Below are 27,740 nucleotides of genomic sequence, written 5' to 3'. Positions count from 1 at the left end.
TGCCCGTGAAGCCTCTCACGGTCCCTGAGGACCCTGCCTGACCTCCCCAGGCATCCAGAGGAGCTGCTCATTCACTTGGCTCCATAACTGTACAACCTGATGGTTCTGATTCCCCCAGTGCCCCTGTCTCAGTGTTTTCTTTACTAATAGTGACGTCAAAAAGTTTGACTTTTCCAGACAACTCACAAAGGGAATTCCTCAGATGTTGGCTTCTTAAACAAAATGTTTCTCATAATTAATTTTCTCTCTCATATTCATCTCTCTTTTTTTCAACTTCCCAAGCTTTTAGTTGGGTCATGGAAATTCCTCAATTCGATGGTAACATGTCCTGAACAACTCTGCCTGGTGCCTTGTAGGTGTGTCTGTCACTTCCCAAAGAGGACCTCCATCATCCCCTCTAATGAGGGTGTATTCTCAGCCGTCAGCCCAGGATCCCAGCACAAGAAGGAGGAGAACACACAAGGTGCAGGGAGGGGGTGCGGCAAGTGTTTCATGCCACAAATCCTACACTCTTGAATCTGAAGGGCTCTGGCATTAGATGCTCTATTCTTTCAGATTTCCCGTTCTTCTGATAGACACTAAATTGTGTGATCAAAATGGACATGCCTAGTATTCCGTCATTAGTGCATTTTCTCACAGCACTAGTTTCTCTTCTTGGCTGAATACGACTTGTACCACTCTGTGTCCAGGTGGGAGGTAGAGACCACACAGCCACCTGAACTGAAGGAAATTGATATAAGGAAGACTTAGCTCAGACTCACAAGTGACTGTAAGGTATAGGGAAAGTCTTCTGTCATCCGAGGCTGGGACCCAGACGCGCCAGAGAAGGAGCAGCCGCAGACTAGCAGGTAGCATGGAGCTGGCTGCTCTGCATGGGCTGGAGCTGGATCCAAAACCGGCAGTCACATTAGTGATCTGCAGAGGGTGTAGGGCTTGGTGGGAGCCCTCCTCTGAGGAGAGTTGCCGGGAAAATTCAGAATGTCATTTGGGCAGAGAATGTTGTCTGGGATGGACTTATGCAAAAGTATGTATTGATTCCATTGTTTATCTGAAATTCAGTTTTAGCTGAGTCTTGTTTTGTGTGTGTGTGAGTCTGACAATCCCACCGCTGCGATGTGGGCAGCGTGCAGGTGAGCTGTGGTGGGTGCGTCCTCACGCCCACACCACTGACCACCGTGCACCGGCTGTGAGGAACAGGAGAGCCCCTCCTTCTGCACTGTGCCTCGACTAGGAAGCCCTTGTAACAGTGCTTGATGTCGTGCTCACTGTGGGGAGATGCCTACAGGGTTTCCTTCCGTTACCACAGAGCGGGTATTGAAGAGTGAATTTGAGCTGAGGGGCAATAAATTGCTAACCACCACATGGAAACTTATTGTTCCCCCAGCCAACTGCAGAAAGGGTTTCTTTGCCCATTTTATAAAGTCTCTTCCTTTGATGTAAAATATAAATCAACCCACATTAATCATGCACAATTTCCACAGGGAAGAAGCGACATTATTATACTATCTCTGATATTTGTACAGGATCATGAAATTTGGTAACTACTTATTAAAGAAAAAAATTGAGAGAAATAAGTTTAAGAGAATTACCTGAAGTTGCATCTCATAACACCTTACTCGTGCTCTATCCATGGTTAGTAGTGAGACGAGAGGAATCTATTCATTGCTGGTCTCTGTAAAAAGAACAATAATAACAACTTCTCAATATTCTGGATTCTTTCTAATTTTAAAGGGGGGCATTAAAGTTGTCAGCTTGTAAAAGGAATCAACAGAGTGAAAAGACAATCCACGGAGTGGGAAAAAATTTTGACCAATCATCCCTCAGATGAAGAACTTCCATCTAGAACCTATAAAGAATTGAAAAAAATCAGACCCCCCCAAATTCAAAACCCAATCCAAAACTGGGCATCTGAGATGAATACACACTTCTCAGATGAAGAAATGCAAATGGCAAATAAATATATGAAAAAATGGTCCATATCATTAGACTTTCAAGAAATGCAATTAAAACAACACTGAGATTCCATCTCCCCCAGAAAAAATGACTGTCATCAAGAAATCAACCAGGGGGCTGGGGATTTAGCTCAGCGGCAAAAGCGCCTGCCTGGCAAGTGCAAGGTCGTGAGTTTGGTTCCCGGTACCGGAGAAAAACCAAAAAAAAAAAAAAAAAAGAAAGAAATCAACCAATAACAAATGCTGGAGGGGCTGTGGGGAAAAAAGAACCTTTCCCCACTGTTGGGAGTGTAGACTGGTGCAACCACCATGGAAATCAGTGTGGAGATTCCTCAAAATACTAGGCTTAGAGGTTCCGTTCAACTCAGCTATTCCTTTTCTGGGTATCTTCCCAGAAGAATTAAAAACATCATACAACAGCGATATATGTGCACCCATGTTTATAGCATCACAATTTGTCATAGCTAAATCTTAGCAACAACTCAAATGCCCATCAACTGAGGAATGGTTTAAAAAGATATGGTATTTTTATACAATGGAGCACTACTCAGCCATAAAGAAGGATAAGCTTGAGAGTTTTATAGGTAAATGGATGCAACTTGAGACTACTCATAAGTGAAATAAATCAAACTCACATGTGTAAACATCATATTGTCTCCCTAGTGTGAGAAAGTGAAAGAGCAAGTAAGGTCTAAAATGTACAACAGGCATTGTGAAATGAGAAGAAACTGTTCAGAAGGAAAAAGGAATGAGGATGGGTGAAAGGAGAAAGGGTGAAAGGGAAAGAGGAAAAATGTAAGTCCATTAAACTATTAGTGTCTCTTAATTCATTGAAAAGGAAGATTTGTGCTAATATCAATTGGAGAAATTTTTATACCCATATCTTGTACTCTGAACAACTACTTTAAAAATAATAGCATGCAATGTATTAACTATTGTTATTCTATTATTTTGTTATGAAATTTTGCTTTACCTTTTTCCATAATATAAAAAATAAATAAAAATAAAGTTATCAGCTTGAATATTCAGTTGGTTGGGTCAAATCCTTGACAGCCTTCAATCCAGAGCATATTTTGGAAATGAGATTACATTTTTCTAATGAAGACATTGTAAATGGAAGAATGGTGAAGTTCAAAAGGATCACCACTCTAATATGTACCTTCAGAGGTTCCCCAAATCTTCTGCTTCTCCCCCATGGCAACCCATATTTTTAGAAGATGATGATTCTCCCACACTCAGAATATTGCATCTTTGAAATAGGACAGTTTTTTTAAAAAAATTCTATTCAGAAATTGTTTTGTGTTAGAACAAAAGGTTTCCCATGATGCAAACCTCCCTTTGAATGTCTTCCTACTGTTTAAATTTCACTGTACTCTAAATACAAGGCTTATAAGTTAAATTTTTTTATTTTAAAGAGAATAATAATTTTTAAAAGAACAATAACAAAATACCAACAACACAGACAAAAACAAAACAAAGAAAAAGCAATAAAAATGATGCAGGGCTTCAGAACAAAATGATAGGAATTAACAGTGGTTGTTATAATACATATTGTTATCTTTACTGAAGTTGCTCAGATTACCAGATGTAAAAATGCAAGATTGATCAAACCATTAAAGAGAATAAAAAATAAAAACCAGAAAAAACACATTAGAAACAATACAGAGTTTCACTAGACAAGATGGTAGGAATTCACCAGGGCTTGTTATATTGCATATTGTTGCCTTCGAATTAGTTGTTCAGATTACCAGATATAAGCATGCAAAACTGGTCAAAAAAATTAAGCACTAACTGTTCCTTTCCATAAACCATTAGGCATCAGCAGTACAGTTATCCCAGCTACCCTTCTATATATTTTTTTTTCTCTTCCTTCTTTCCTTCTTTTTAGATTTTTTTTTATATGTTGTTTTTGTTTTTGTTTCCTAAGAGGAAAAGTAATTTCTGCCAGAGGCTGGGGAGAAGCCACTCGTATTCCTGACTCAACAGACTTTGATGTTTAAAAAGTTACATAAAATCCAGCGATGTAGCTCAGTGATAGGGTGCCTGCCTGGGTCAGTGTCCAGCACCATCATATACAAAACTTCAGGCCAAATGATATATACTTCAGGATAAGTTGTAGCTTCTGGGAGCTCTTGTTCATACTGGACTCCTCTAAACATTTCTTTTAATCCAGTGTGTTAGTCTGTTGAAGCTGCTAGAACAAAACACCACAGAGTGGGTAGCTCACAAACAACACAGATTTATTCCCACAGTTCAGGAAACTAGAAAATCAGCAACCAAGGTGCCATCCAACTTGGTGAGCCCATATTCTGGTTCAGACATGGTGCCTTCTTGCCATGGCCTCACATGGAAGAGGAGGGAGATCCCTTGGACCTCTTTTACAAGGGCACTGATCCCATTCATAAGGGTTCACATTCGGATCAGTGCCCCCACCACAGTCCCTTGTGCATATGCTAGAGAAATGTGCACTCCGAACATCATGGTTATAAAAAATGAAAGTTTGGATTAAATACTTTCCTCCATGCAAATCAGTCTATGAGGATGCAGGAGGGGTTTTCTGGAAATTTTCTTCCCATTTTTTGCACTGGGAGCCCTAACGGGAACTGGATTAAAATATTGCTCCAGATGTGTTGTTAACAGAGTGTTTTCTGGGAGGCTTGTGACAGGGACCTGTTAGTGAATGGGCAGAGGACACTAACAGCTTCGAAAACATCGAGGAGCATCACGGGCTCCTACTCCAGCTCCCTCTGTAATCGGGGCCTGAACCTGCTTCCTTTGTTTCTCCGTTTCCTTCATAATACAGACTCGCTTTCTCTCCTTCTCTCCAGAATCCCGAGGCTATCTCACCATCCTGACTTCCATTTCCTTCCCACTACTGGGAACACTTCCCATCTTAAATCTCTGAGTTTCTCATATTGAATGAAGACTCGAGGGCCTCCACAGGTCTGCACACAGAGTTTTCTGCTGGATATGGTGCACCAATAATAATCACAAAGAATTTAATTTTAAAGCATGTACATTTCCTCCTGGTTGTACAATGTGATTGATTTCCCATGTGACTATGAAGGGAGTTGTTTGATTTCTTGGTAGCTTTCAAAGGAAGAACTTGTCTAAAGGTGGTCCATTCATTCATGCAGCAGATACCAAACTCCTGTGGTGGTGACTAACTCAGAACCCTGTTGTTGTCCTCATGGGGCTTGTAATCCAGCAGGGAAGACAAAAGCGAAACAAGAAAAGACTCCTGAGAAGGTGCTCACAAAGGGTGACTGCATGGGGCTCCCATTTCTGAGCACTTCCCTCCTGCAGGTCCTTCCATGCACAGATGTGTGCCAAGCCCAGCTCTGTCGGCTAGGTCCCCTCCTACTTCATCATTGTTTTGCAGAGGAGAAACCTGAAGCACAGGAAGCTAAATGATGTGCTCAGGGGCTCTCAGATGCTGAGTAGTAGAAACAGTCTGAACCAGGGAGTCTGACATCAGGACCCTCGAGTCTACGCCAGGGACTAACTAGGGACATACTCCACAGAATTTTTCTTCTGGAGACTTCTTCTACTGCCTCCATTCCCATTCTGTTAGATACACTGGTGGAATTGGGAGCCAAGAAGAGAACAAAGCAGAAGAGGAATTGGAGCATATCAGGTGGCAGCGTACCTACAGAGGTGAACCCCTGACACTCTGTGCCTCCATTCCCATCCTATTAGATACACTGGTGGAATTGGGAGCCAAGAAGAGAACAAAGCAGAAGAGGAATTGGAGCATATCAGGTGGCAGCGTATCTACAGAGGTGAACCCCTGACACTCTGTGCCTCCAAGAAACAGGAAGACCTGAGAGGGCCAAGGAATTCCCAGCAGGTGCATTTCCAGGTGTGAGGTTGGAGCACCCAAACCTTGTATCCCCACTGTTTGCTCCATTGTCTGCCTCCCCCATGACTGGGCGTGGCTACTCTGTGGGTGATCCTTGCGACACCAGAAACTGCCTCTTCACCTGTGCTTGTCTCGGTGCGGTATAACTTTTATCCATTGCTCCCTCAGGACGAATTTCAATGTCACTGTACTTGCAGTGCATCAAAGTTTGATGAGAACAGTGGGATATGATGGCCATCAATTGAGCTGGTAAAATGCTGGGCTCCCAAAGTCTTAATAAATGCTCACACGAACTTCGGTTTGTTAAGCTGTGAAACCTTTCAACACTGAATACACAGTCGCCTACAAGGGATTTGAGAAGAAACTCCCTTCTTTCTCTCCTCTGAGTTCTGTGATAAACTGATGAAGGAATGAACACCATCCCATTTAATGGAAGACAACATTGTAATTTTTTTCTGGAGGAAGAATAAATGTTGAAACTATTCTCAAAGGAAGGAACAACTGATGTGTCATCATTCAAGAGTTGTGTTTAAGTCAAGTCATCTGTCTAAGTGCCTCATTTTTCCTTCTGTTATTAAACTCAGCTTGGAATGAAACTATCTTTAAAGTTTAATTTCACCATGACTCCCACATAAAGAGATTGCTGTCATTTGTTTCTTTCACAGTGCTGAGTCCTGTCCTGCTTTAATATGTTTCCTCTGATTGCACCAGACGCCATGTGATGTCCTTCAGTCCTTTATCCATTCAGTCTTTTTTTCATGTTTTCTAGCGTGTGGCCAGCACCGAGCTAGGTGGTGGAGATAAAGGACAAAGCTCAACCTCTCAAGGAGCACACAGGTCCTTCCAGTTCTCCCTCCCTTCCTCCTCTCTTTCTTCCTTCTTGCTTTTCCTTTACCCTTTGTTATGAGTCTCATTAGAAATCAGCCTCTTCTAATAGATTCAAGAATTACCATTTGTCAGAGTAACGCCCTGACTGATGTTAGAATGATGCACAGAGCTGTAATCCTGAATGCACAGTAGAAACCCTTGGGTCTCAGCTCACTTCATTGCTGTGGGCAGCAGGCAAGTTGCTCCTCTTCCCTGAGATCAGTCCCTTGTACCTGTCATGGATGCAAAACCAGAGAATAAGTGAATTCTGTATAATTTCTTAACGTTCTTGTTGTGGTTAAAGTACTACACAAATATAAAGATGCACTGTTTCTAATCATTTCATGATTCTTTTTTCTTTTAATGAATGAGGTTGAACAAGCCCTTAAGATCTGGTTTTTCACCTTCAAATACACATATTCCCAAAGAAAATAAAACATAATGGCTGTATATACTTTATGTTCTTGGTTAATGTTTCTTTCAGTAAAATACCTGCCCCTCAAAACTACATAGGTATTTAGATACCATCACCCCATTTTTAAGTAGTTTTTAAAAATTTGACCATTTCTTGCAAGAATTTGTACTTAAACAGGAAGCCAAAAAATATTTTTATGTTTACCTCCATATTTGCTAGATGTACAAGTTTCTTTCCCTTCCAACTATTTTTCAATTTTTATTGTTACTGTTAAAATATCTGGTATGACTCAGATTAATGTATCTTTGTGTGCTACCATTTTCATTTGGTCATTTCATTTTGACAGTTTTTGGAATTGCTGTTTATTTCTAGTACTCTGAAAACTTACTGTGGTACATGTGTGAGTCTTGCTTTATTTCTTCCAAGGAATTGATAGGATTTTAATTTTAGAAACATATAGTCTTCAGCTCTTGGAAATTTTCTTTTATTATTTACTTCATGATTTCTTCCTCTCTGATTTTGGTTCTCTGTAGAACTACTAGAATAGAATTTTGAATATCGTAGTCAAACCCTGGAATTTCTTCCTTTTTTCACATTTATCCTGTTTTCCTTTTCTTTCTTCTTTTCTTTTCTTCCTACTTTTAGTGAGGTCTCTTTGTCTTCCTTTGAGACTTTGATTGAGACATTAACTCCCCCAAACTTCTCCTTCCTGCATCAACTTTTCAATCACTGTGTCAGTCTCTTTGTGTTTTCTCTGTGCTGTAAGTAAATTATTTTATTTGAATTTCTGTATCATCATTTCAGTTTTCAGTGCTGCCAATCATGTAGTAGACGGCCTTGATTGAATTTTTGTTAGAGATTTCCAAATTGGTAAGGACATTGCTATATTAATCACTTTTCCACGACTGTGATCAAGCACTTGATAAGAACAATTTAAAAGGAGGAATTAGTATTTATTTTGGATCACAGTTTCAGAGGCATCAGTCCATGGTCTCTTGGCCCCATTTTTGGGAGCCTGTGATGAGGCACCACATCATGGTGGAAGTGTGTGGTAGAGCACAGCTACTCATCCCCTGGTAGCCCGGAAGTAAAGACAGGAGTGCTCTATCCCTTTCCAAGATGCCTCTAGTTAGTTAGGGGCAAGTTAGGTCTAACTTTCTCCCACTAGGATCCACCTCCTAGAGGTTCCACCAGCTCCCACTAGTGCCACACACCTCCCAGGGACATTCAAGATCCAAACTGTAGCACTTGCCTTAGATAATTCATTTCAAATATCTTTGTGAGTGTCCCAAAGAATTCCTGTGTCTGCCATGTAATCTGATCAGTGGTAGCCTTATGCTTTTCTACTTGGTGAGCTTCTTCAAGGCTGTTGATGTCATAGAAAGTCATCTTACACAATGTAATCAGGTGTGTCACCCCAGAATCCTGGCAGACTGGGCTGTGGGGTCTTTCAGCTCTGTTGCAGTAAGTGGGAAGGGAAATAGAGCAGTGTGAGCTCAAACACACAAACCTCCTCTGGAGCTCTTGGGTTGCCTGCCTCCCTAGCATTATAACAATGGTTGCTCGGAGAGGCTGCCTTGTTGTAGAGAGCAGGAGCCTGAGAAGTGCCCCTCAAGCCCTACTCCTCTTCTCAGTAGCTGTGTCAACAGCTGGGAGAACCAACAGGAAGGGAAAAGAGAACAGAAGTCATGAGCAGGTGTTCCATTCTCCAACCTCCCAGACCCATCATTTTCTAATATAACCAAAGAGCCACTGTACAGTGTTTTCACTGAGCTATTTTGAGTGCAGTTTTCTTGTTTTGTGATACTGAGCCACGTACCTATGGCCTCATACATGACGGGGAAGCCTTGCCCTCTACCACTGAGCCTCCTTCCAGCCTCATTAGCTTATTTTTAAGCATAATTGGGGAAGTCTTATTTAAATAAATTTCACTTTTAAAGTTCAGTTCATTATTTTTTTAAGCATAATTTTATTTTTAAGCCTAATGATTCCTGAAATCAAACATTCCTGTAAGTGGTTTAAAGTTTGCCTAGAGTGTAATAATCAAATATGGTATTTCCCTAGAAACAGAATATTCTAATTATAAGAAAAATACATAGGAAGGAGGAGACAATTCCAAGAAACTACCCTTGTGAGTCCAGACCCATAAATTAAAGATGAAGTAGCAAAGGCAACCTATAAAAAAATTCTATAGCACAGTTTTGACCACGCTTGAATAAATATGCAAAAATTAAAGCTGCAGCACACTCTTGTAGCTTGGTTTTTCCACTACTGGGACATGTAATTAATTATTTTAAGGGTTTCTTCTCTCACTGAATGATCTGAAGATCTGTCGTGACAGTGCATTTTCCGCTTTACTGTTCCCCTTTAGCCTCCAAGCCAGTGACTTCTAAAATGTTGCTAAATGAATTGATTAAACTGCACTAGCTAATAAAAATTAAAGCTCCCAAGAACTTTCAAACCATGACCTTTTCCATCATTCCTGCACATTAATATAATGAGAAGACGAGATTGATTAATAAGATAGATTTCTATGGCAAACCTTGCTTTCAGGAAACATCTGAAAGCCTTTCTATAAACTTAGAATTATTAAGAACTGAAACATACCCTTTTGCTATGCACTGGAGACTCAATAATCTGTTCAAAGGCTACTGACAAACTCATTTTTATAATGTTACTGTGTCCATACATATCTGATTAAAATATATTTTAGAAACAAAGTGATGAACACTGAATTTGCGATGATGGTTGCATGGTGGGAAAGTGATAGGGCTATGGGGTAAGGCATAATCATGCAGACCGGTTTAATGAAGATTTCTCACCCACGGTTCTGTCATTGTTCTGGACTAGGTAGCTCTTACGAGTGGCTATTTTGTGCACTGTAGGACGTTTAGCAGTATCGCTGCCTCTACCCACTAAATACTAATAGCACCCCCCAACAATCATCACCAACAAAAAATAACTGCACACATTGCTACGTATCCCCTAAGAGGAGGGAGTGTTAGAGGGCTGAATCAACCCTGTATTAGTCAGCTTTCCTGTTTCTGGACAAACTTCCTGACACCTATAACTTGAAGGAGGAGAGGTTTGATTTGGCTCACGGATTAAAAAGATTCAGCCCATGCTTGGCTGGAACCAAGGCAGGAACATCAGGGTGGAAGAGTGTGGTGGAGCAAAGCTGCTTAATTCACAGTGCCAAGAAGCAGATGGGGGAACAGTGCTAGAGAGGAAGGGTGAAAGACCAGATACGGACCCCAGAGTCACATCTCCGTGACCCACTGCAGACACACACACAGGTGTGCTTTACTGATCCTCTGGACAGCTCTGGAGCACCGTCCACCTTAACCACTATAAAGTCAATGGAGAAGCACTGCTTTAATTATGTTGGTAAAGTCATCCTAGTTTTCAGTAAAGTAGAATGTTCACAATGTCCATTGCATTATTGTGCCTTATAATTTTTTATAAGTTGTATGCATTCTTTTGAGTGTACCTTATATTATAAGACTTACAAAGTTGCTAGCAACATACATTTAGCAGGGCCTGTCTGGGCGTAAACATGGAAGTAGAGCCTTTTATCTTTATCATGGAGACCCAGGAAGAGTGTGAAAGTTTATTTCACCACAGTGTACTAACTTATTCCCTTTCATGTCGCAATGAGTATTTTGATAGAGTGTTTATTTTAAATCTTCACATTTTTAAATCATTTACGCATGCAACTGGTGCTCACACTTTGATAAACATTGTGTAAGGTTTTAGGCTGAAATAGAATTTTTGGTCAAGTACAAAAATATTCCTATAATGATTGTAGAGACTCTAAAATTTTGTGTGCACACAATAAAGACAACGAGATCTGGTTATTGCCACTAGAAAAAGTTAGTGAAGAAACAGAACCCTTCTAAAACCAGCTTAAACAACATGTAATTTATTGTACTGATTTAGAGGAATTCAGAGTAAAAAGTAGAACCGGCCTAAGGGATCAGGACAATCACAGACTCTCCCTGCTGTCTCCTCTCCATTTCTCCCTCCAAGAACGTTGTTTTTTTAGCTTGTTCTAAAATCTGTATCTGTCTCTCTGTCTCTCTGCCTCTGCCTCTGCCTCTGCCTCTGCCTCTGCCTCTGCCTCTGTCTCTCCTGTCGTCTCCTCTCCTCTCTCCTCTCCTCTCCTCTTCTTTCTCTGTCTCTCTTTCTCTCTTTCTCTCTTTCTTTTATGTGAACTTGAGTTGTGACAGTTTCTTTCTGTGTATGTTACTCTCCAGCACAATTTCTTTTAATAAATGTACTGTGTGACTCAATACTAATTTCCCCAAAATTAGAAATTTGATCAGCCCAGCTCAGGTCAGATGCATACATTTGGCCCAATACATAGTAAGATAGGGAGTAATAGAATCGCATGGTACCGAGGCTTTCCTGTCCCATGTCACATGGGTGCACTATGTACTGTAAGAATGTGTTGGCAGGAAGAAACGAAGTCCATAAAAGCTACATGCAACAGCAACTGAAAGAAACTTCCTGTGAAGATTTTGCTTGCCCTTCTTAGAAAGACAGTGAGAGAACTTCTAGATATAGGAAAGTTATATTTGGATTATATAAATATGAACAAAGGTAGAATTATATTTTTCTTACCTTCATTGGACTTAAAAATTAAATTCTTCAATGAGATGTTTCCTAAAATTGCTCAATCTCTCCTCAACCCCAGCTCCTGGGATATATTCTTTGTGTATAAGTGTGAATATTCCCTTGACAAACCACTTCAGAACCTCCTATGTTGAATCTTTTCTAGTAGAATCTCTCCATTCCATCTTGAGATTATTAGTTTCCTGTTAATCTAGAAGTGACATATTTTTGGAGGAGACTCAAAATGGAAATGATAATTGATAATTCTTTAGCAATTTTAGATTGCAATAAATACCCTGAGATGGTGAATTAACTACCATTGTTCAGTGAAGATCTGATCTTATTTGTGACTTTGTTTCTGATTTACATGAGTGTAGGGATTTTGAAGTCGATAATAAAGGAGCAAAATCACAAACATTGTTGCCTTCTAAAAGTCATGTAACAGGTGAATTCAGGCAGAAGGCTGATTCCCATAGACCTTCACTGCGGGAAATTGAGAGTGACTTTGGTCACCCGCCAGGTAATATTATCCACAGCTACATCACATATAAAGAATGGTGAAGGACTCTGAAATCTGACAAAAGGCACACACTAGAGTCTCCAAATGGAACAGTGCCATACAAGAGCTATTTATTCATTTAGTCTAATAGGATATGGAACACATCTATAATAAGCAACTTTAATATTAGAAAGTCTTGCAAGAGTACATCCATTAAATATATATATTAAAATTATAAATATATATTGAAATATACATTAATATATATCAGTTATCCAAGGCAGAAACAATAATTTCCAATTCATTATGGCACTGTACTTTTTTCCTCTGGTAACTTGTTATTTAAAGAATAACTTTTTGGTTAATGTTTTTATTTATCTGCTAAATTTCAGTGAAGCACTGTTTCTTTCCATTTATAGGATGTAAATGCAAAATACAGTGTTTTAATTAAAACTAGGAACAGTCTTTGTTATTTCAACTAAGCATATGCTCAAAAGAGGTAAAATGAGTAATTTGGAATTACAAGAGTTTTCATCTTTGAATGCCAAGAAAAGGGTAAAACCTAGGGCTTGTCTACAGCCCTTTACCTTGCTCTGTGTGACCGCATAGGAGCTGCCTCTGTCCACCATCCAGTGAACACACATGGCGACTGACAGTTCCAAGTTGAAACTTCAGTCTTTTGTTTGTTTAAAATTTAATTAGGGCTGCTTGAAAATACATTATCAAGAAATTATAGAAACAAGTACACACTCAATTTATCACTTTTGGCATCAAAAAATGACTTTGAGTTGCTAATAACACCTATTAATCATCAACTCAACCAGTGGAGTGTGAGGCTGGGAACAGGAGGTTGGCTGACGTCTGGATTCGGCACCTGCAGCTCTGCACAGCGTTAGCAGGGTCCTGAGGTGGTGTGTGCCCCAGACGTACATGTAGCCGAGGTGACGTCCTGGGGTCTTTACCCAGTGGATCACAGGCTGTACACAGAGGAGCTGGCATAGTACTTCTTTCTTGCAAAAAAAGAAAAGAAATAGTTAATCAAATTTAACTATATTTTCAAAGTTGTTATGAAATGTATTTACTTGAATCATGATAGATAAGATATTTTATAATCTTATAAGTCTATGATATCTAAAGAAGCAATTTAATAGTAGTATTGAAGTGAGGGGCATATTCAAGATTTTTGTAATTGAATATATTTTATAGTCAGCAAAGTTTTGATTTTGGCAGTCTCTAATATATATTTTAAAAGCAAAAGGATTTTAATATCTCTTCCTAGTATGTATCAAAAAGCCAGTATATGAGGATAATTTCCAAAATCAACCAACAAAGATATCCTGGAAGTTATGGAAATATAGATTCTCTTAAGTAAAATACTGAATAATATGCAAGTAATAACTGAAGAACATATTTGATATAATCAAATGTATATTTTTCCAAGTGTAATTTAAAATGAAAATGTAAGGCTTCAGAGATAGAAAACAGAAAAAGAGAAAGTAAATAATTCTTACTTGGGAAATAATATTTTACAAACCATATGCTGAAAAATAGTTTTCCAGCTATATCATCAAATATTTTCAGTGGATTTTTCTTACTCCACATGTAATAGTTTATTATACAGTATGGGTAACTTAATGATGGAACTATGTTCTGAGAAATTTGTCATTGTCTGATTCTGTCATTGGGCAAGCATCATAGAATGCTCTTACACAGAGATGGTTATGATATCACTAGGAGATATAATCTCAGGGGACCAGGGTTGCATAGTACATGGCTGGTCATTGACAGAAGCATTGTTATACAACATGTGAGTGTATAATAAAAGAAGGAAATTAGATGTACTAGCTGAGAGTGTTGTATCATAGCTCTCTTGGTCCTAGTCACACAGAGGTGTTCAATAAATGTGAATTCTATTACAACGTTATTTCTCAATCTCTACACACAGTTCTGCTGGCTTTTGCATGGGCATCTCATGCCCCAAACAAAAGTGTGAAGCCATTCACTATTTTGCGTCCTCTCAGCCTTCACTCGGATTTTCCAAATACAATGAGAAGGACTTCTCTTTCTGATCTCTAACACGTATGGTGTCCTGCAGCACCCCAATCCTGTTTACAGATCAAGAATGGAGCAGATCCTCATTACTTTTTCCTTTAAGAGTAGGACAGGTTTATTGGAGAATAGGAATAACTCTTGAGAGACAGGAGGTGTCCTGAGTGGGTTGCCTTTTAATATTTTAAAGATTATATGGCAATGGCTTAGATGTTTGTGTCCATGCAGAATTTGTATATTGAAACCTAAGCCCTAAATTGATGGTGTTAGAAAGGGAAAACTGTAGAGGTGAATAGGTCATGAGAGGGGAGCCCTTATGAATTGTGTTAGTGGCCTGCAAAGAAGAGACCCAAGCCTACTCCCTACCCCTTCCTTTATGTAAGGACACAGTGAGAAGTCACTCTCAGAAAGTGGACTCTCACCAGACTCCAAATTTGCCAGTGATTTAATCATAGACTGCTCAGCCTCTGGAATGTAAGAAATAAATCTCCATTGTTTATTACCTACCCAGTTTACATTTTGTTGCAGCAGCCCAAATGAACTGAATATGTTAGTGTGCCTGAATTTCAATCAGTCATTTTTAATCACTAATTTTACACAGCACAGCATTCTGTCTTATATTCAATAAAGGTTTTATGAAAAGAATGCCATGGTTCTTTTGCAAAATAATAGTTTTAGATGTCAATAAGTAGCTAGAGAGGCTTTATTTTCAGTATTATGTGAGACCCATGATCCCAGAACTTGAACTCTTTAAGCTAAGCTGCAAGATAAAGTAACATGACAAATTTTCAAGCAATGAGTATGCAATTTGGAGTGAAACAGTCAAAAGGGAGAGTTCCAGTGGGCCTTTCAGGTAGGCTCTGTGATGCCTCAGGGAGCCAGTGAGCTGGGCTGCAGGGGACTGAGAGAACATATGGGAACTCTAAGACCCAACAACCAGTCTGCACAAGGTAGCAAGCGTTCATCAGGCCAAGTCCCAGACCAGTAGGATCAGCCAGTGCCATAGTGAGTTCAAGATGTTTCTAGGCACAATAAAGACTTGACTGGAGGCAGGTGCCTAGGCAGGATCTGGGTAAAACACCAAGATCACCTTCATTTTCTTCCTTGCAGAGATAAGAAAAGATCTTTCTTCACTGCTGGTCAGTTTGTTGCTATGGAAAACCATGGCCATTTAAAGTTGAAGCATGTCCCCAGAAAAGATATGGTAAAGACTTAACTCCCAGAACCTCACAAGGTGGCTTTAGTTTGAAATAGGGCACTTGCATATGTACTTAGTTAAGATGAGGTTGTACTGTAGAGGGCTGGGCCTTTCATCCAGCCTGACTAGTGTCCTGGTAAGAAGAGGAAACAGACACACAGAGAAGCTGCTATGGGATAAGAGAGGAAAAGATTGGGGTGCTGCAGCTGCAAACCAAGGACACCAAAGAGTGATGGCCACCAGCAACTAGGAAGAGGCAGGGAAGGATTCTCATAGGCTTTGGAGGAAGCATGATTTGCCAACACCTTGTTCTCTCTCTCTCTCTCTCTCTCTCTCTCTCTCTCTCTCTCTCTCTCTCTCTCTGCAGTTCTGGAGTTTGAACCCAGGACCTTGTGCATTCTAAGCAAGTGCTCTGCCACTGAATTATATCCCTAGTCCTTTATATATCATAGCTTATGTTTTTCCCAAGAGTTACAGGTTAAGTTCATGGCATAAATAACTCTCCCTCCTTTCTAATATCCTAGCAAGCATCCTTATCCATACAGTATTGTGTATTCCTGGTCATGAAGATTCTCACATGAGCTGTACCACTGGAATATATTATCTTCATTAATATTGAATATCTGAAGACAGAATCACTGAGTTCATTGTGAGCATATGCATATAGGTCTGTTCTCTTGAAAAGAAGGAACTGGCAGCTGAAATATATTTAAATCACCCTACACTGAATAGACTAATGCTTCTCAGAGGTTCTAAATGCATTTAAGGCAGCAATGCTTAAAAGCTTGACAGTGGATTCTGCCACATTTTTATTGAAACAGTTGGTCAGATTCAGCTCTTTGGATGCATTTTTGGTTTTAACAATAGTCTCAATCATTTAGTTAACTGTTCAAGGCTATGTTTTAGTAGGGCTTGACTAATCTTCACCCAAATTAAAAACTACCTAATAGAGAAAGGCCATGAAGAAACCAAATCTAAATTAAATAATAAAGGGGGAAATGAAGAGGTAAAGGCAAGTGTAGGGATGGGGTCCAATAGGTACACTCAAATAGCCCATTACTTTGAATGCTGCGTTGCTTTAGGAAGTGATTGGGTCATGAGGGCTCTAACTTTCTGTGAGGCCCCTTCCTCTCGGGCTCTTTCCTCCTCTCTCAGCTTCCTGGTTTCCATGAGGTGAGCAATTTCTTTCACTTCACCCTTACGCCCTGACATTTCTGCTTTGGTACCAACTGACCATGGCCTAAAACTTGTGAAATCATGAACCAAAATAAATCTTTCTTCCTTTAAATTGTCTTTCTCAGATATTTGGTCACAGTAATGCAAAGCTAACATAAGAAGTGAAATGATGAAAGGGTGAATGTCTTGGTTACTTTTCTCTCATTGCTGGGACAAAATATCTGACACCCAAAATTAAGGAAGGAAATGTTTATTTAGCTTACAGTTTGTGGAGGTTTCAGTCCATACTTGGCTGGCTCCAAGGCCGAGTGACACATGGCAGAGGGCAACAGTTCATGGTGGTGGGAGATAGCAAAAGCAACTACAAAAGGGAGGAGTGGCACCAGGCAGCCTCTTTCTCTCCCTTACATATGCAAACTACCCACCCCAGTGGCAGGTATAGCACTCAGACCTATAATCCCAGCATTGGACGATGGATCAATCAAAAATATAAAAGCCTGCCCCATGACTGCATGAGGATTTGGGGGGGACATGCAGACACAAACCATAACAGTGAAATAATATAAAGTATAAGAAAGCCAGTTTCTTTATGGGCAGAGTTGTAACACTGAACAAAACAGATAGATCCTTCTATTGATCACAAAGTTGTAATAAATGTATTACAAAAGAACAAGAAGTGTGTGGTGTACCTATTTCACCATCCAGATGGGAAGTGTTGGGTGGGAATTTTATACAGATCTGAGTGACTTCAGAAGCTATGCTGTATCTTTAGGTACAGAGCTTTCCCTGCATATACACAAGAAGAATCTTTTGGGTGTCGTGTAGTCTTCTCTTGGAGAATAAAGTAGTACCTGAGGACCTTCATTGTCCCTACCTAACGACTATTTGACTTCCCCAAATCTCAGTTGGGATCTATGGCAGGCCATGAATGTTGTTGCTGGTTGGTGATTGATTGTCATACAGGGCCTAAAGCCAAAGGCTGACTGGGATCTCCTTGAACTCCTAGGAGCCGAAGTGACGTATATGAACATGACTGCCTACAACAAGGGCCGGCTGCAGTCCTCCTTCTGGATTGTGGACAAACAGCACGTTTACATTGGCAGTGCCGGTTTGGACTGGCAGTCCCTGGGACAGGTAATCCTTCCACATTATCTAACCTCAAAGTTCTGTCAGCACCAAAACATCTACCTCCATCAAGCAGTCAACCACCTCTGTCTACAGTGATTGAGGGAACTAAAAATGACAGCATTTTAAGTGTTTTATTTATTTATTTGTAGTACCAATGATTGAACTAAGGGTCTTGTTCATGCAGAGCACATCATCTGCCACTAAGCTACACCCCAGCCCTAGCGTTTGTTCTTTTTAACTGTGTAGTTTGAAGAGGTTCACCATTGTTTAATGTGAAATAATAAACCTTTCCTCATCAAAATCATTTCACCAAAAAGGAACTAACAGAATAATTGCCACTGCTTGATGCTTTTTTTAATTCAAGTGCTACTTGCATATTCTTTGTAGTTGGTATATAATTTGCGTTACCCAAACCAAAGTCTATGGGTTATATCACACAATCCATGAGAAAGAGAAAAACATACCAATCCAGCATAAGATAGTATGTCATTTGAGTTATGATTTTAATAAATCTTTTTCAATTTTAATAAATCCTTTTTAATTTTAATAAATCTTAAGATGCAGATGTTATCTTACTCTTTGCAAATGATTAACCTCGAATATATTGAATATACACCTACACTGACAATCATGTGATTTTTCATACATTTATTCTTGCCAAAGACAACCCGTAAAAGACTGCAAAATCTCCATCTTTCCTTTTATCAACCCATGGTGAAGCCTGGCCAATCAGCCTTCTGTCCTAAAGAGTCTACACACCTCATTTTAACTCAGTTCTTCTGATGTGAAGATCATTAATTTCACTAAGGAAGTTACACTGTACTTCAGTTTATCTCTTATGGGAAAGAAAGCATTGAGGTGCATGGGGATCTCTGACTGTGACCCTGTAGAGAAAGACAGTATCACCCTGGATAAGTGTGAGAAGGGTAACGTCACCATCTGTTCTGTTGGTTTTACACACTTGCCCTTTTGCCTCCCAATCTCCACTGTTCTTTTCTCCTTCTTAAACTGCTGCCTTCCACACTTACTCACTCCATCGATTTTTCCTTTTTTATGGTGAGACAGGTAAATGTGCTCAGGGGTAAAAGAAGTAAACCACGGGCCAAATAAATGTCAACAATTCAATTGTTTCCCCCTCCACTGAATGGATTGTATACAGCAAAGGGAAAACTTACCCAACAGATTTTTTCTTGTTTTGAATTTAAAGGATAGTCAAAAGAATCCAGGCTCTAGGATTGTTATTTCTGGTGAGATAGTTCCCCACCCAGGCAAAGAGGGGAGAACCAATGAAAGAAAATTTCATGAGTATTTTAATATGAAGACACCATCAAAAATAGAGAAAATGTCAAATATATTATACTTAAGAAATTAGAAGGTGCTGTCTACAGATTAAAAAATGACTCAACACAATAATAACAATAATAATACATTGTGGTATATTTACATGCCACGTGGTATTCAGAGTCACTTAAATAAATATTTACTTTCACCATTACACTATTCTTATAAGATGAATACTATTATTGTGTCCATTTTATTGCTTTAAATTGAGGTTCAATATTGAACCTTAAACTTGCTCTTACAATAGTAATTTTGAGATGCAAAGTATAAGTCTTGATTCTATAAGCTTCATGTCTGAAGGCCTTTCCAACACACATATAAAAATACTGGTTGTAAGAATATCGACTTACTTCAGAAACGAGAAATAAGGCAATAGTCGCATAAATTTAGAGTATTTAGTAAGAGCTGGAACAATTTATGGAAAGATCTCAGTTTAACTTTTGCTTTCTTTGTATTTACAAAATACTAATCAATAGACGTCTGCCCAGTCTCCATAAACTTGTTCGATAACAATATTGATTATGTGTAAATTCTGCTACTAAGTGCTTTTTAACCTGAGTATACTTTGCTTACTTATCTTTCCCCACCACCAAAGTTTATTTCTTCTGTTTCTAACTGTTATTAATGATAAGGTGTAGTTTTGTGGGTTTTGTTTGAATGATTTTGAATGACTGAGGTTTAGGTGTCTCTATTCCCACTACACTACTTCCTGAAACAGACAGACATTATTCAAGAATGATTTCTCTGCTTGAAAACTACTACTTTGTCTTGCTTTACTTATTGTTGTTTGCATCACAGAAAAATAAGTTGATTTTAAAACTTTCATTCTTTAGCTATATAGTTATTTGGATGTTGTTTCCTTTTGAAATGGATCATCACCATGAAATGTGAAAATTTCCCCCACTTCAACCATAGTCAATTCAGAATAAGGATAAGTTGCATGTGATTTCTTGTTATTCAAATGAATCAAAGCCATTTACAAACTTTCCTGGCTTACATGTTGCCAGGTAGTACTTAGTTTCCCTCCGTATTATAGAGAAGAGTGGAGTGGTCCAGGAGTAGCCAGCAAAAGCCAAAAAGCATCATAACTTCTGTCACTGCTCACAACCACTTGAGCTCCTTTCCTGGGGACCTATCAACTCTTTGATTTATTCAATGTCATTCTCAGTAAGAATTGGAGAATTGCAACCTCTCTCTTGTGCTGTTGTATGGAGCTAGCGCCTATAGCTCTGTCTAGAGGAAGTGTCACTCTGACCGGGTCATGTGGTCTATTCATTCTTAGCTTCTAAGTTATGCAATGAAAACAGTGGATTTTTTAGGTTTTTCTCCCTCAGCTTGAATAGAGCAATAAAATCATTCTTCTATAACATGATATTTCTTAAGTATGGAGTAATAGAATACAGGGGATAAAGATGAACTTATTCTGTGACCCAGCAGAAGTTCACAGGTGGGAAAGCCATGGGAAAGTGCTGAGCACTTCCATCATCCTGTTAAAGAGGAGCAGAGGAGTCCTCGCCAGCTCAGCCTGGGGGAGAGCAGCCTTGGGCTGGCTGGAGAAAGGCAGCAGATGTGCAGAGAAGATATATCCTGGTGGGAAGTGTTTAAGCCACAGTGGTTTCAAGCCATATGGGACTTTGCAGATGGACTTCATTTGTGGAAATCTGTGTTCTTCTTTTGGCTGTAAATTTGATAGCAGGTTAGTCTCCTTGGAGGTCAGGGAACTAGAACAAGGTAAGTAAAGAAACCTTTTCCAGAAGTTACTATGTATGTGCCAGCCACTGTGTGTGTGTGTGTGTGTGTGTGTGTGTGTGTGTGTGAATCAGTTTCTTTCTTGATCATACAATGAAGAAATCCTTTGCTCATTCACCTCTCTCCCACTGCAAACCCTTGATGATGGTGGCCACAGGATGACAACTACTCTTGCTCAGTACTTGAGCTTTGCAAACTCACTCAATCTCTGACTTGAATTTCAAAGAGAAAGGTCCAGCGTGTTTGCTTCTGTGCTCCTCACCTCCTATGGATCCATCAGAGGCTCCCTTAGAAGTCTCAGCTGCAGGGAGCCCTGTGGGAAGAAAGAGAAAGCCTCCTAAGGCTTCTCACCCAGGGATCTGCAGTTCTGCATCTCGGGAAAGTCTGAGAACACCGTGGAGGAAAGAAAAAGCACAAAGCAAACAAAAGACTAACCAGGGTGTAAAGCCGAAAGGAAAGTGCACACATTCTTCAAATCACAGGGCTCTGGGGGTGGGATGCTAATTAGAAGAAGCTGCGAAGGAAAAAGTAGAATCATGCTTTTAGAAAAAGTTAAACTTACAATATTTTGAACAAATCCTCTTAGGTGAAGGATTAAACTGGAGATGAAGGTGGGATGTAATAGGTTTCTTGATCAGGAGAACCCAGCAACTGTGTAGAAGGGAGAGCTTTGCACAGTGCGCATGAGAATATATAATTAGAACAAACAAGAATGGGCCTATTTAAACTCTGTGAATGTGCACATATATTAACCTTAGCCCACCTGTATTGTGAAAAGAATTAGAAGGCAGATGTGAAGACGGATGAGCATGTGGGAGCATTAAGGTACCATGACTACGTCACGTGGCAGTGTGGTGTGGGTGTCCACAGGCTCAGCATCCTGCACAGATCTGCTCCTGTAAGCGGACTGAGGAACAAACTGAGTAGTCCAGGGTCTGCTTGGTGTCTGAATCACTAAAGCATTGAACTCCAGCACTGGAAATTACATCAGAGAATAAAACCAGTGTGGTGCCTTCTGTGCTGTGCTTTATGAAATGCTGTTCCAGTGAGATAGTCGTGATTACTACCAGAGAAAAAGACTCTATCCCACCTAAGATTGAGAAACTGTGGTTTCATTTAAGTGGGCTTCTTCATTCTGAGACTCCTAAGTGTTTACTATGCCACAGGGCTGTGTGAATCTCTACAACGTGGGAGAGTAAGCAGTAACCTGCTTGACCATGAAAAACTTTCCACAGTTCATTTTATGAATCAAGTGTTCCCAGAGTCTACTGATTAACACAAATGCTGCTCTAGACAATCTCTCACCATCCAGATGGGATCACTGAGGCAGGGGGCAGGGGCCAGGGCACTGCTAGGTCCCTTACCCTATGTGCAGCCTGCCTTTGCTACCCTGGGGCTTTCACATCCATGGGTTCCAGCAACCTCAGATCCAAAATACTCATTTAAAAATACCTCATCTATATTGGTCATGTACAGGTTTTCTTCTCGTCATTGTTCCCTAAACAATACAATATAACACTTATGCACATAACATTCATTAGGTATTCTAAATAAACTAGAGATAATTTAAATCACACGGGAGAATGTACATAGGTGATATGCAAACACCAGGGCATTGCATGTGAGGGATTTGAGCATTTGCAGGTTTGGGTCACTATGAACTTTCTTAGAATCAATCCCCAGAGCATACTGAGAGATAATCTACGTCTCATTGGTTCCATTTTTCTGGAGAGCCCTGACTAAAATTGTGAGTCTGAGAAGTGGAAAGAGGGTGTGACGGGAGAGGGCTGGCAGAGCTGTCACGGTGACTGTTGGGTTGTGAGGAGCCAGAGCGAGCTGGTGACATTGCTTCCAGCACCTGGGGCTGGACCATCTGGGAGAAGCACCACATTGTCTGTAGACACAGAATTTCTCGAGTACAAGTGTCCAGTGGGCTGCTGGAGAAATAGCAGAGACTGACAGATGTGGATGCTTTTACTTTAACAGCTCAAGCACCTGGACACCTTCCCCGGACCTAAGGCTAATGACTTCATCCTAGCTGCTCTGTCTAACACTACTGTCATCCTTTTGTGGGGCATCGATGTGAGACTCACTTCTTCTGCCTTAGGAAGTCTTGTCACTTCTTTCCACTCTCCCCAGGGACTGAGGTTGTAGCCTGACAATATTAATGAGAACAAGCACAGAGACTTCTAGTGTCTCTGATTCCCTCCTCTTGTCCCCGTTCCTTTCAATTAAATGCAGCAGCACTGCAGTGGAGTCCTGAAGACCCAGTGGTGTAGGTGCCAGTGGGCAGGAGGTCACTGTTGCGAAGTCCATGCTGTCGTTCCTATTCAGTGCTAGCTCTGAGCTGACATTTTTCTCAGAACTTAGGAGTTACAAGGACCTGTTAGATCTAGGGAAATGGTGTCTGTGTTACCAGAATCAAAATGGAAAAGAAGCAAAGCAAAAGAGAATCTGACTACAAATACAGCAGAGAATAATTAATATTCCTTAGGTATCATGGAATCCATATAGGGGAAATAAATGTAACTCCCAACCTGTTAGATGTCAGATATGCTGAATTCATGTTCCCCAAAACTGAAGAATGAATTCTAAGGAACAGTGGAGGTTAAGAGTAGGAAATACTTATTAAGAGAGAGACATAGAGCTCCTGAGTGACAGGAAGGAACCTGAAAACTGGATTGCCATGGGCCCCGCTTTACAAAGGAAGTTTTATAGAGCAAAATCATGAGGTGTGTGCAAAATCACAAGATGGGTGTAAGATCACGAGATGGGTACAACCCAGGACAAAACTATGATCAACCAGTGAGATTACAAGTCTAGCCGCCTAGGTAATACTGATCCAGTAGAAGCAGCTCACGTAGCAAGTATATATGGAAAGAACAAGGACCTTTTCAGGAAGAGAAAAATCAGGGGGTCCTGGCCACCACCAGGTGACACAGTCCCCAATCCATTGTTCATGCCTCAGAGAGTCATGTAACCCTGGTCATGCTGTCTCCATCCTGAGGCCCGGCCCTCAGCAGATGCTCCTCCAGCCACAGTTGTGATGTGTTTTTATTTTCTGTACTGACTCCCTCGAGGGCTCAGCCCTGTCTGACTGCCTATAATGTTTTACCTCACTTAACTGTCTGTTATAGAATGATGGAAAACAAATGATTAAGTCTCCCCTTATTGATTAAAAAGGTTACCTGTGCCACTCAAAAAGGTCATTTCTGTTGAATGTGTGCTCTAAAGTAAATGAGGGAGTGGAAGCTCAACTTTTAACAAAATAAATGTGCTAGCAGGCTGCATTTTCAGTAACAAAGTCATACATATTTTCTACAGTTTTTAAAGTGACAATTTGGTGAATAATATTATTTCAAAAAAGCAGGAAGTGCTTTTCCTTAGTCGTCCATTGGAAACATTCTTACAAAACCAGTTTGTCGTCTGCTGCAGTCTCAACTTCTGCAGTTATATGAAAAAAATAAGAGTATCATTTGCCTTTCTCTTTGCCCTTCCTGAGATTTAGTCAGTAGGTCATTGATAAGTGAAATTTATTTCTGAAATTTTTTTCTCATATATCGTTCCAACCTCCAGTTCCTGAATACGTTCTAAATGGCATGTTGGCCTGAGCTGTCCTCCTCCTCCTCCTCCTCCTCCTCTCCTCCTTTTTCTTCTCTTTCCCCTGCCCCTCCCTCTCTCCCCTTCCTTCTACCTTACATCTTCCTCCCCGCCCTCCTCCTCCTCTTCCTCTTCTTCCTCTTCCTTCTGTAGTTATAATCGATCTCTCTTAAAATATAATGACCCAAATTCAAGTACACTTCAAAAGCAACCTCCCTGTTGTGGACTTTTGCTTGTGCTCCAACAAGCACTGTATTTCTGAAAACACACTGACTCCAGATTTGCTGTCTTGCCAGTCTCATTACTTTAGCTGGCTATCTCTAAGCTAGTTTTTTGGCAAAGTAACACAATGGTTGGAATAAGAATTTAAATTGAATTTTTTTCTGGCTCTTATGGTTATATGACCCAGAGCAAGTTATCTGTCATCCCTGAGTTCCCATTTGTTCATTTCTACAAATTAAACTAATAATAATGACCTCCTCAGTTGATAGAGGGAAAACAGAATACAGACATGCACTGAGCACCACACCTGCTGCAGGTTACTGCTCAATACATCAATAGCCATTGACAAGGAAATTTGATGAGTTGTCTAGGTCAGTAGGACAGGGAATGCCAAGGAAATTTGATGAGTTGTCTAAGTCAGTAGGACAGGGAATGCCAAGGGCACTGGTGTTCATTTCTTGCCTTTGGCAGACATGTGATGAATCTCCCTAGATTTGCTCATAAATGTATGTCCTGGTTAGCAGTTTAGCAAAGTGGGCAGTGGCACCCCAAACCAGGGACTAGTGACTGTGACCTTTGCAGGGAGGTCTTTAATGCCTTGCCATAGAGCTTTGTGCTGTGTCCTGGAGACATGGACTAATTCTACATCTAACTCTTGCTGTTCAAGGTTATTGTCAGTGGTGAAACCTAGAGGTCAACTAACCAAATTTATAAGCAGTAAAAATCTGGGACACAGAGCTAAAACACTGGCTTTTAGAAACAAGACTGAAGGTTTCAATGAGTTAATCATAACAGGAGGAAATTGAACAGGGTGTGGAAACACGTGAGGACACTTGTGTGAGAATAAGCAAAGGCTAAGGCAGAGACCCCAAGCATGCAGAGGAGCCAGGCATGGCTCTGTGGGAGAGCACTTGCCTGGCACATGCAAGGCTCTGAATTGTCTTCCCCAGCATTTTGAGGGGAAGGAAAAAGCATTTGAAGTGTGTTCAATGGCACTTGCCTGTAGATTCCAGTACTTAGGAGGCTGAGACAGAAGGCTCTCTTGAGTTGGAGACCAGTCTCAAAAAAAGAGCAAGATCTTGTCTCAAAAGACATTTTTAAAATTTTTTTCAATTTTAAAAAATCAAAGGCAGGGGAGTGAGAAAGCTTCTTCAGGGTGAGAAAAAGCAACCTTCCACCATGCTTCTGGTGGGGAGATCGTCTATGGGCCAAGCAGAAGCAGGGAATCCTTGTGACTGGCTAGTAGATGAATGGAGCATATTTGCTGTCTCTGATTGGCCCTAAGATGCAAAAATTAGGGTAACTGGCAGGTATTAGTCAAGTCCTGGCTGTTCAGGGCTGATTGCTACTAGGTGATCGTTTGGCTCCCTGGAATGATTGCTGCACAAAGCAGTTGGCTTTCTGGGCCGGTCGCTGCAGGTTGTGGGTGAAAGTTCTGCTTGTACATATGGGCTGGCTATTGTCCATCTGTATATTGAGTGTCTTGGGGATAACACCGCCCTTCTCTTAAACTCTCAACCCCACTTCCTGCCTCCCACACACTGGTTTTAAAATCCCCAAGTGGTGTCTAGGAACCCATATTGAGAATCAGGGTACAGTATCCCCTGTCTATGTGTTAATTACATGAAGTCTCAGCGCCTACTTCATTGCCTGGCCTATATTAGATGCTTTAAAGACATGATTAAATGAATACATATATTCACAAACTACAGTGTGTTCACCCATCGGTCTTAAAGGTCATATCATATGAGAACTAGAATAATGATTGGAAATTACAGGGGAAAGGATTTGCATCAACACGAGCAAGAATTTTCAGACACTGAAATTGTCCATCTAGGGGCAAGACAGTCTTGTGAAGAAGTTACTTCCCGGGGCTGGAAATGGTCCGGGGTGGAGTCTACGTTTGAGGGCCGAAAGATGTGTGCAGTGAAAGTAGCTGTAGTTTCTTCATCAAAGCTTACACATATAAGTTCAATAATGAGAGTTAATATCATCATCATTATTTTTCACAACCTGCTAACACATGTAGGGAGGATTCAGGATATCTCTGCTTCCTCGCCGGAACTTAGGGGCCAAGGAACAGGTAAGCTGCATCCCAAAATCTGGTGACACATACTCACTGTTTATGTTGGGCTTAGCCACAGAACAGGCTTTCCTGAAGCTGGTCCACACCGATTTAGTAACATTTCTGACACTACCTTCACAGTGGATGGGAATATACCATTCATTATGAAAACAATGCAGAAAACCTCCACTCTGAACCATGGAGAGTTGTTTCTGGTTTTGTTTTTAAATAAGGTAAAATTCTAACTGGCCAAGCTTGTTGAATATGTCCATCCAGATTTTTGTCCTTCAACAATGTTTATTAAAAGTGTTGCACTAAAAATGTTTCTTGGAGGACTCGGTCACACCTGGGAAATGTGTTGAACAACTGTATTACCAAAGATTTGCTTAGGTGAGTTTTATGGCCCTATTTTTCTTACTTCTGGGCTTTCAGAATGTTAATTGGAAAAAATTGGATTGTATGTTCTCGATGCAATGACTTGCAAGAATACTGCTCTTAGACCTATGCATCATTCTGCATACTTCAAGAGTTATGGCTTAAGCATCTATTACTATAATTAGCTGTCACTTCAATCCTTTGTTGTGGAATTCACCAATCCTGTCATATTTTTAGAGCCCTTCCTGAAGCTTTAATTCCCTCAGCAAATGTTGTGTAGAAAATTAGCTCTATTTCATTGCAGTTTTGTAATACGGTCTTTATTACTCCCACTCACCAACTCCTAAGTTACTTCTCTGTTGTTTTTGTCAAAGTTGAACACATCACATTTGGGGCTTAAGAACTGCCTAAAAATCCTTTTCCATGTCTGAATTGCCTACAGTGCTAGATAGGTTTGTTCTAGAAATGGTAGGGCTAAATTTTATCCTCAAAAGCCTGTGGGAGAAATAATGCTTCATAAAAAGTAAGATTTGGGGGTAGGGCAGGGGAGCAGAATTAGTAGAACAAACAGTTTGTTAGAACACACAAAGCATGGCAGCATGCCGCCCTAGAGAAAGAACAGCCTGGG

General features: G+C 40.3%; 1 protein-coding gene across 2 annotated transcripts in view; it reads left to right on the top strand.

Annotated features, from left to right (window-relative positions):
- Positions 1 to 27,740, top strand: part of Pld5 (phospholipase D family, member 5) — a 184,316-nt gene that overhangs the window by 84,400 nt on the left and 72,176 nt on the right. For both annotated transcript variants that reach the window (XM_013520242.1, XM_013520247.1), the window contains one exon: positions 17,639 to 17,766. In XM_013520242.1, the coding sequence (XP_013375696.1) occupies positions 17,639 to 17,766 (128 nt within the window). The remainder of the gene's footprint in view (positions 1 to 17,638; positions 17,767 to 27,740) is intronic.

Source organism: Chinchilla lanigera, unplaced genomic scaffold (genome assembly GCF_000276665.1).
Source record: "Chinchilla lanigera isolate Chin_1 unplaced genomic scaffold, ChiLan1.0 scaffold00005, whole genome shotgun sequence".
NCBI lineage: Eukaryota > Metazoa > Chordata > Mammalia > Rodentia > Chinchillidae > Chinchilla > Chinchilla lanigera.
Note: the sequence above shows the minus strand (reverse complement) of the source record. Positions and strands in the feature narration are given on the sequence as shown.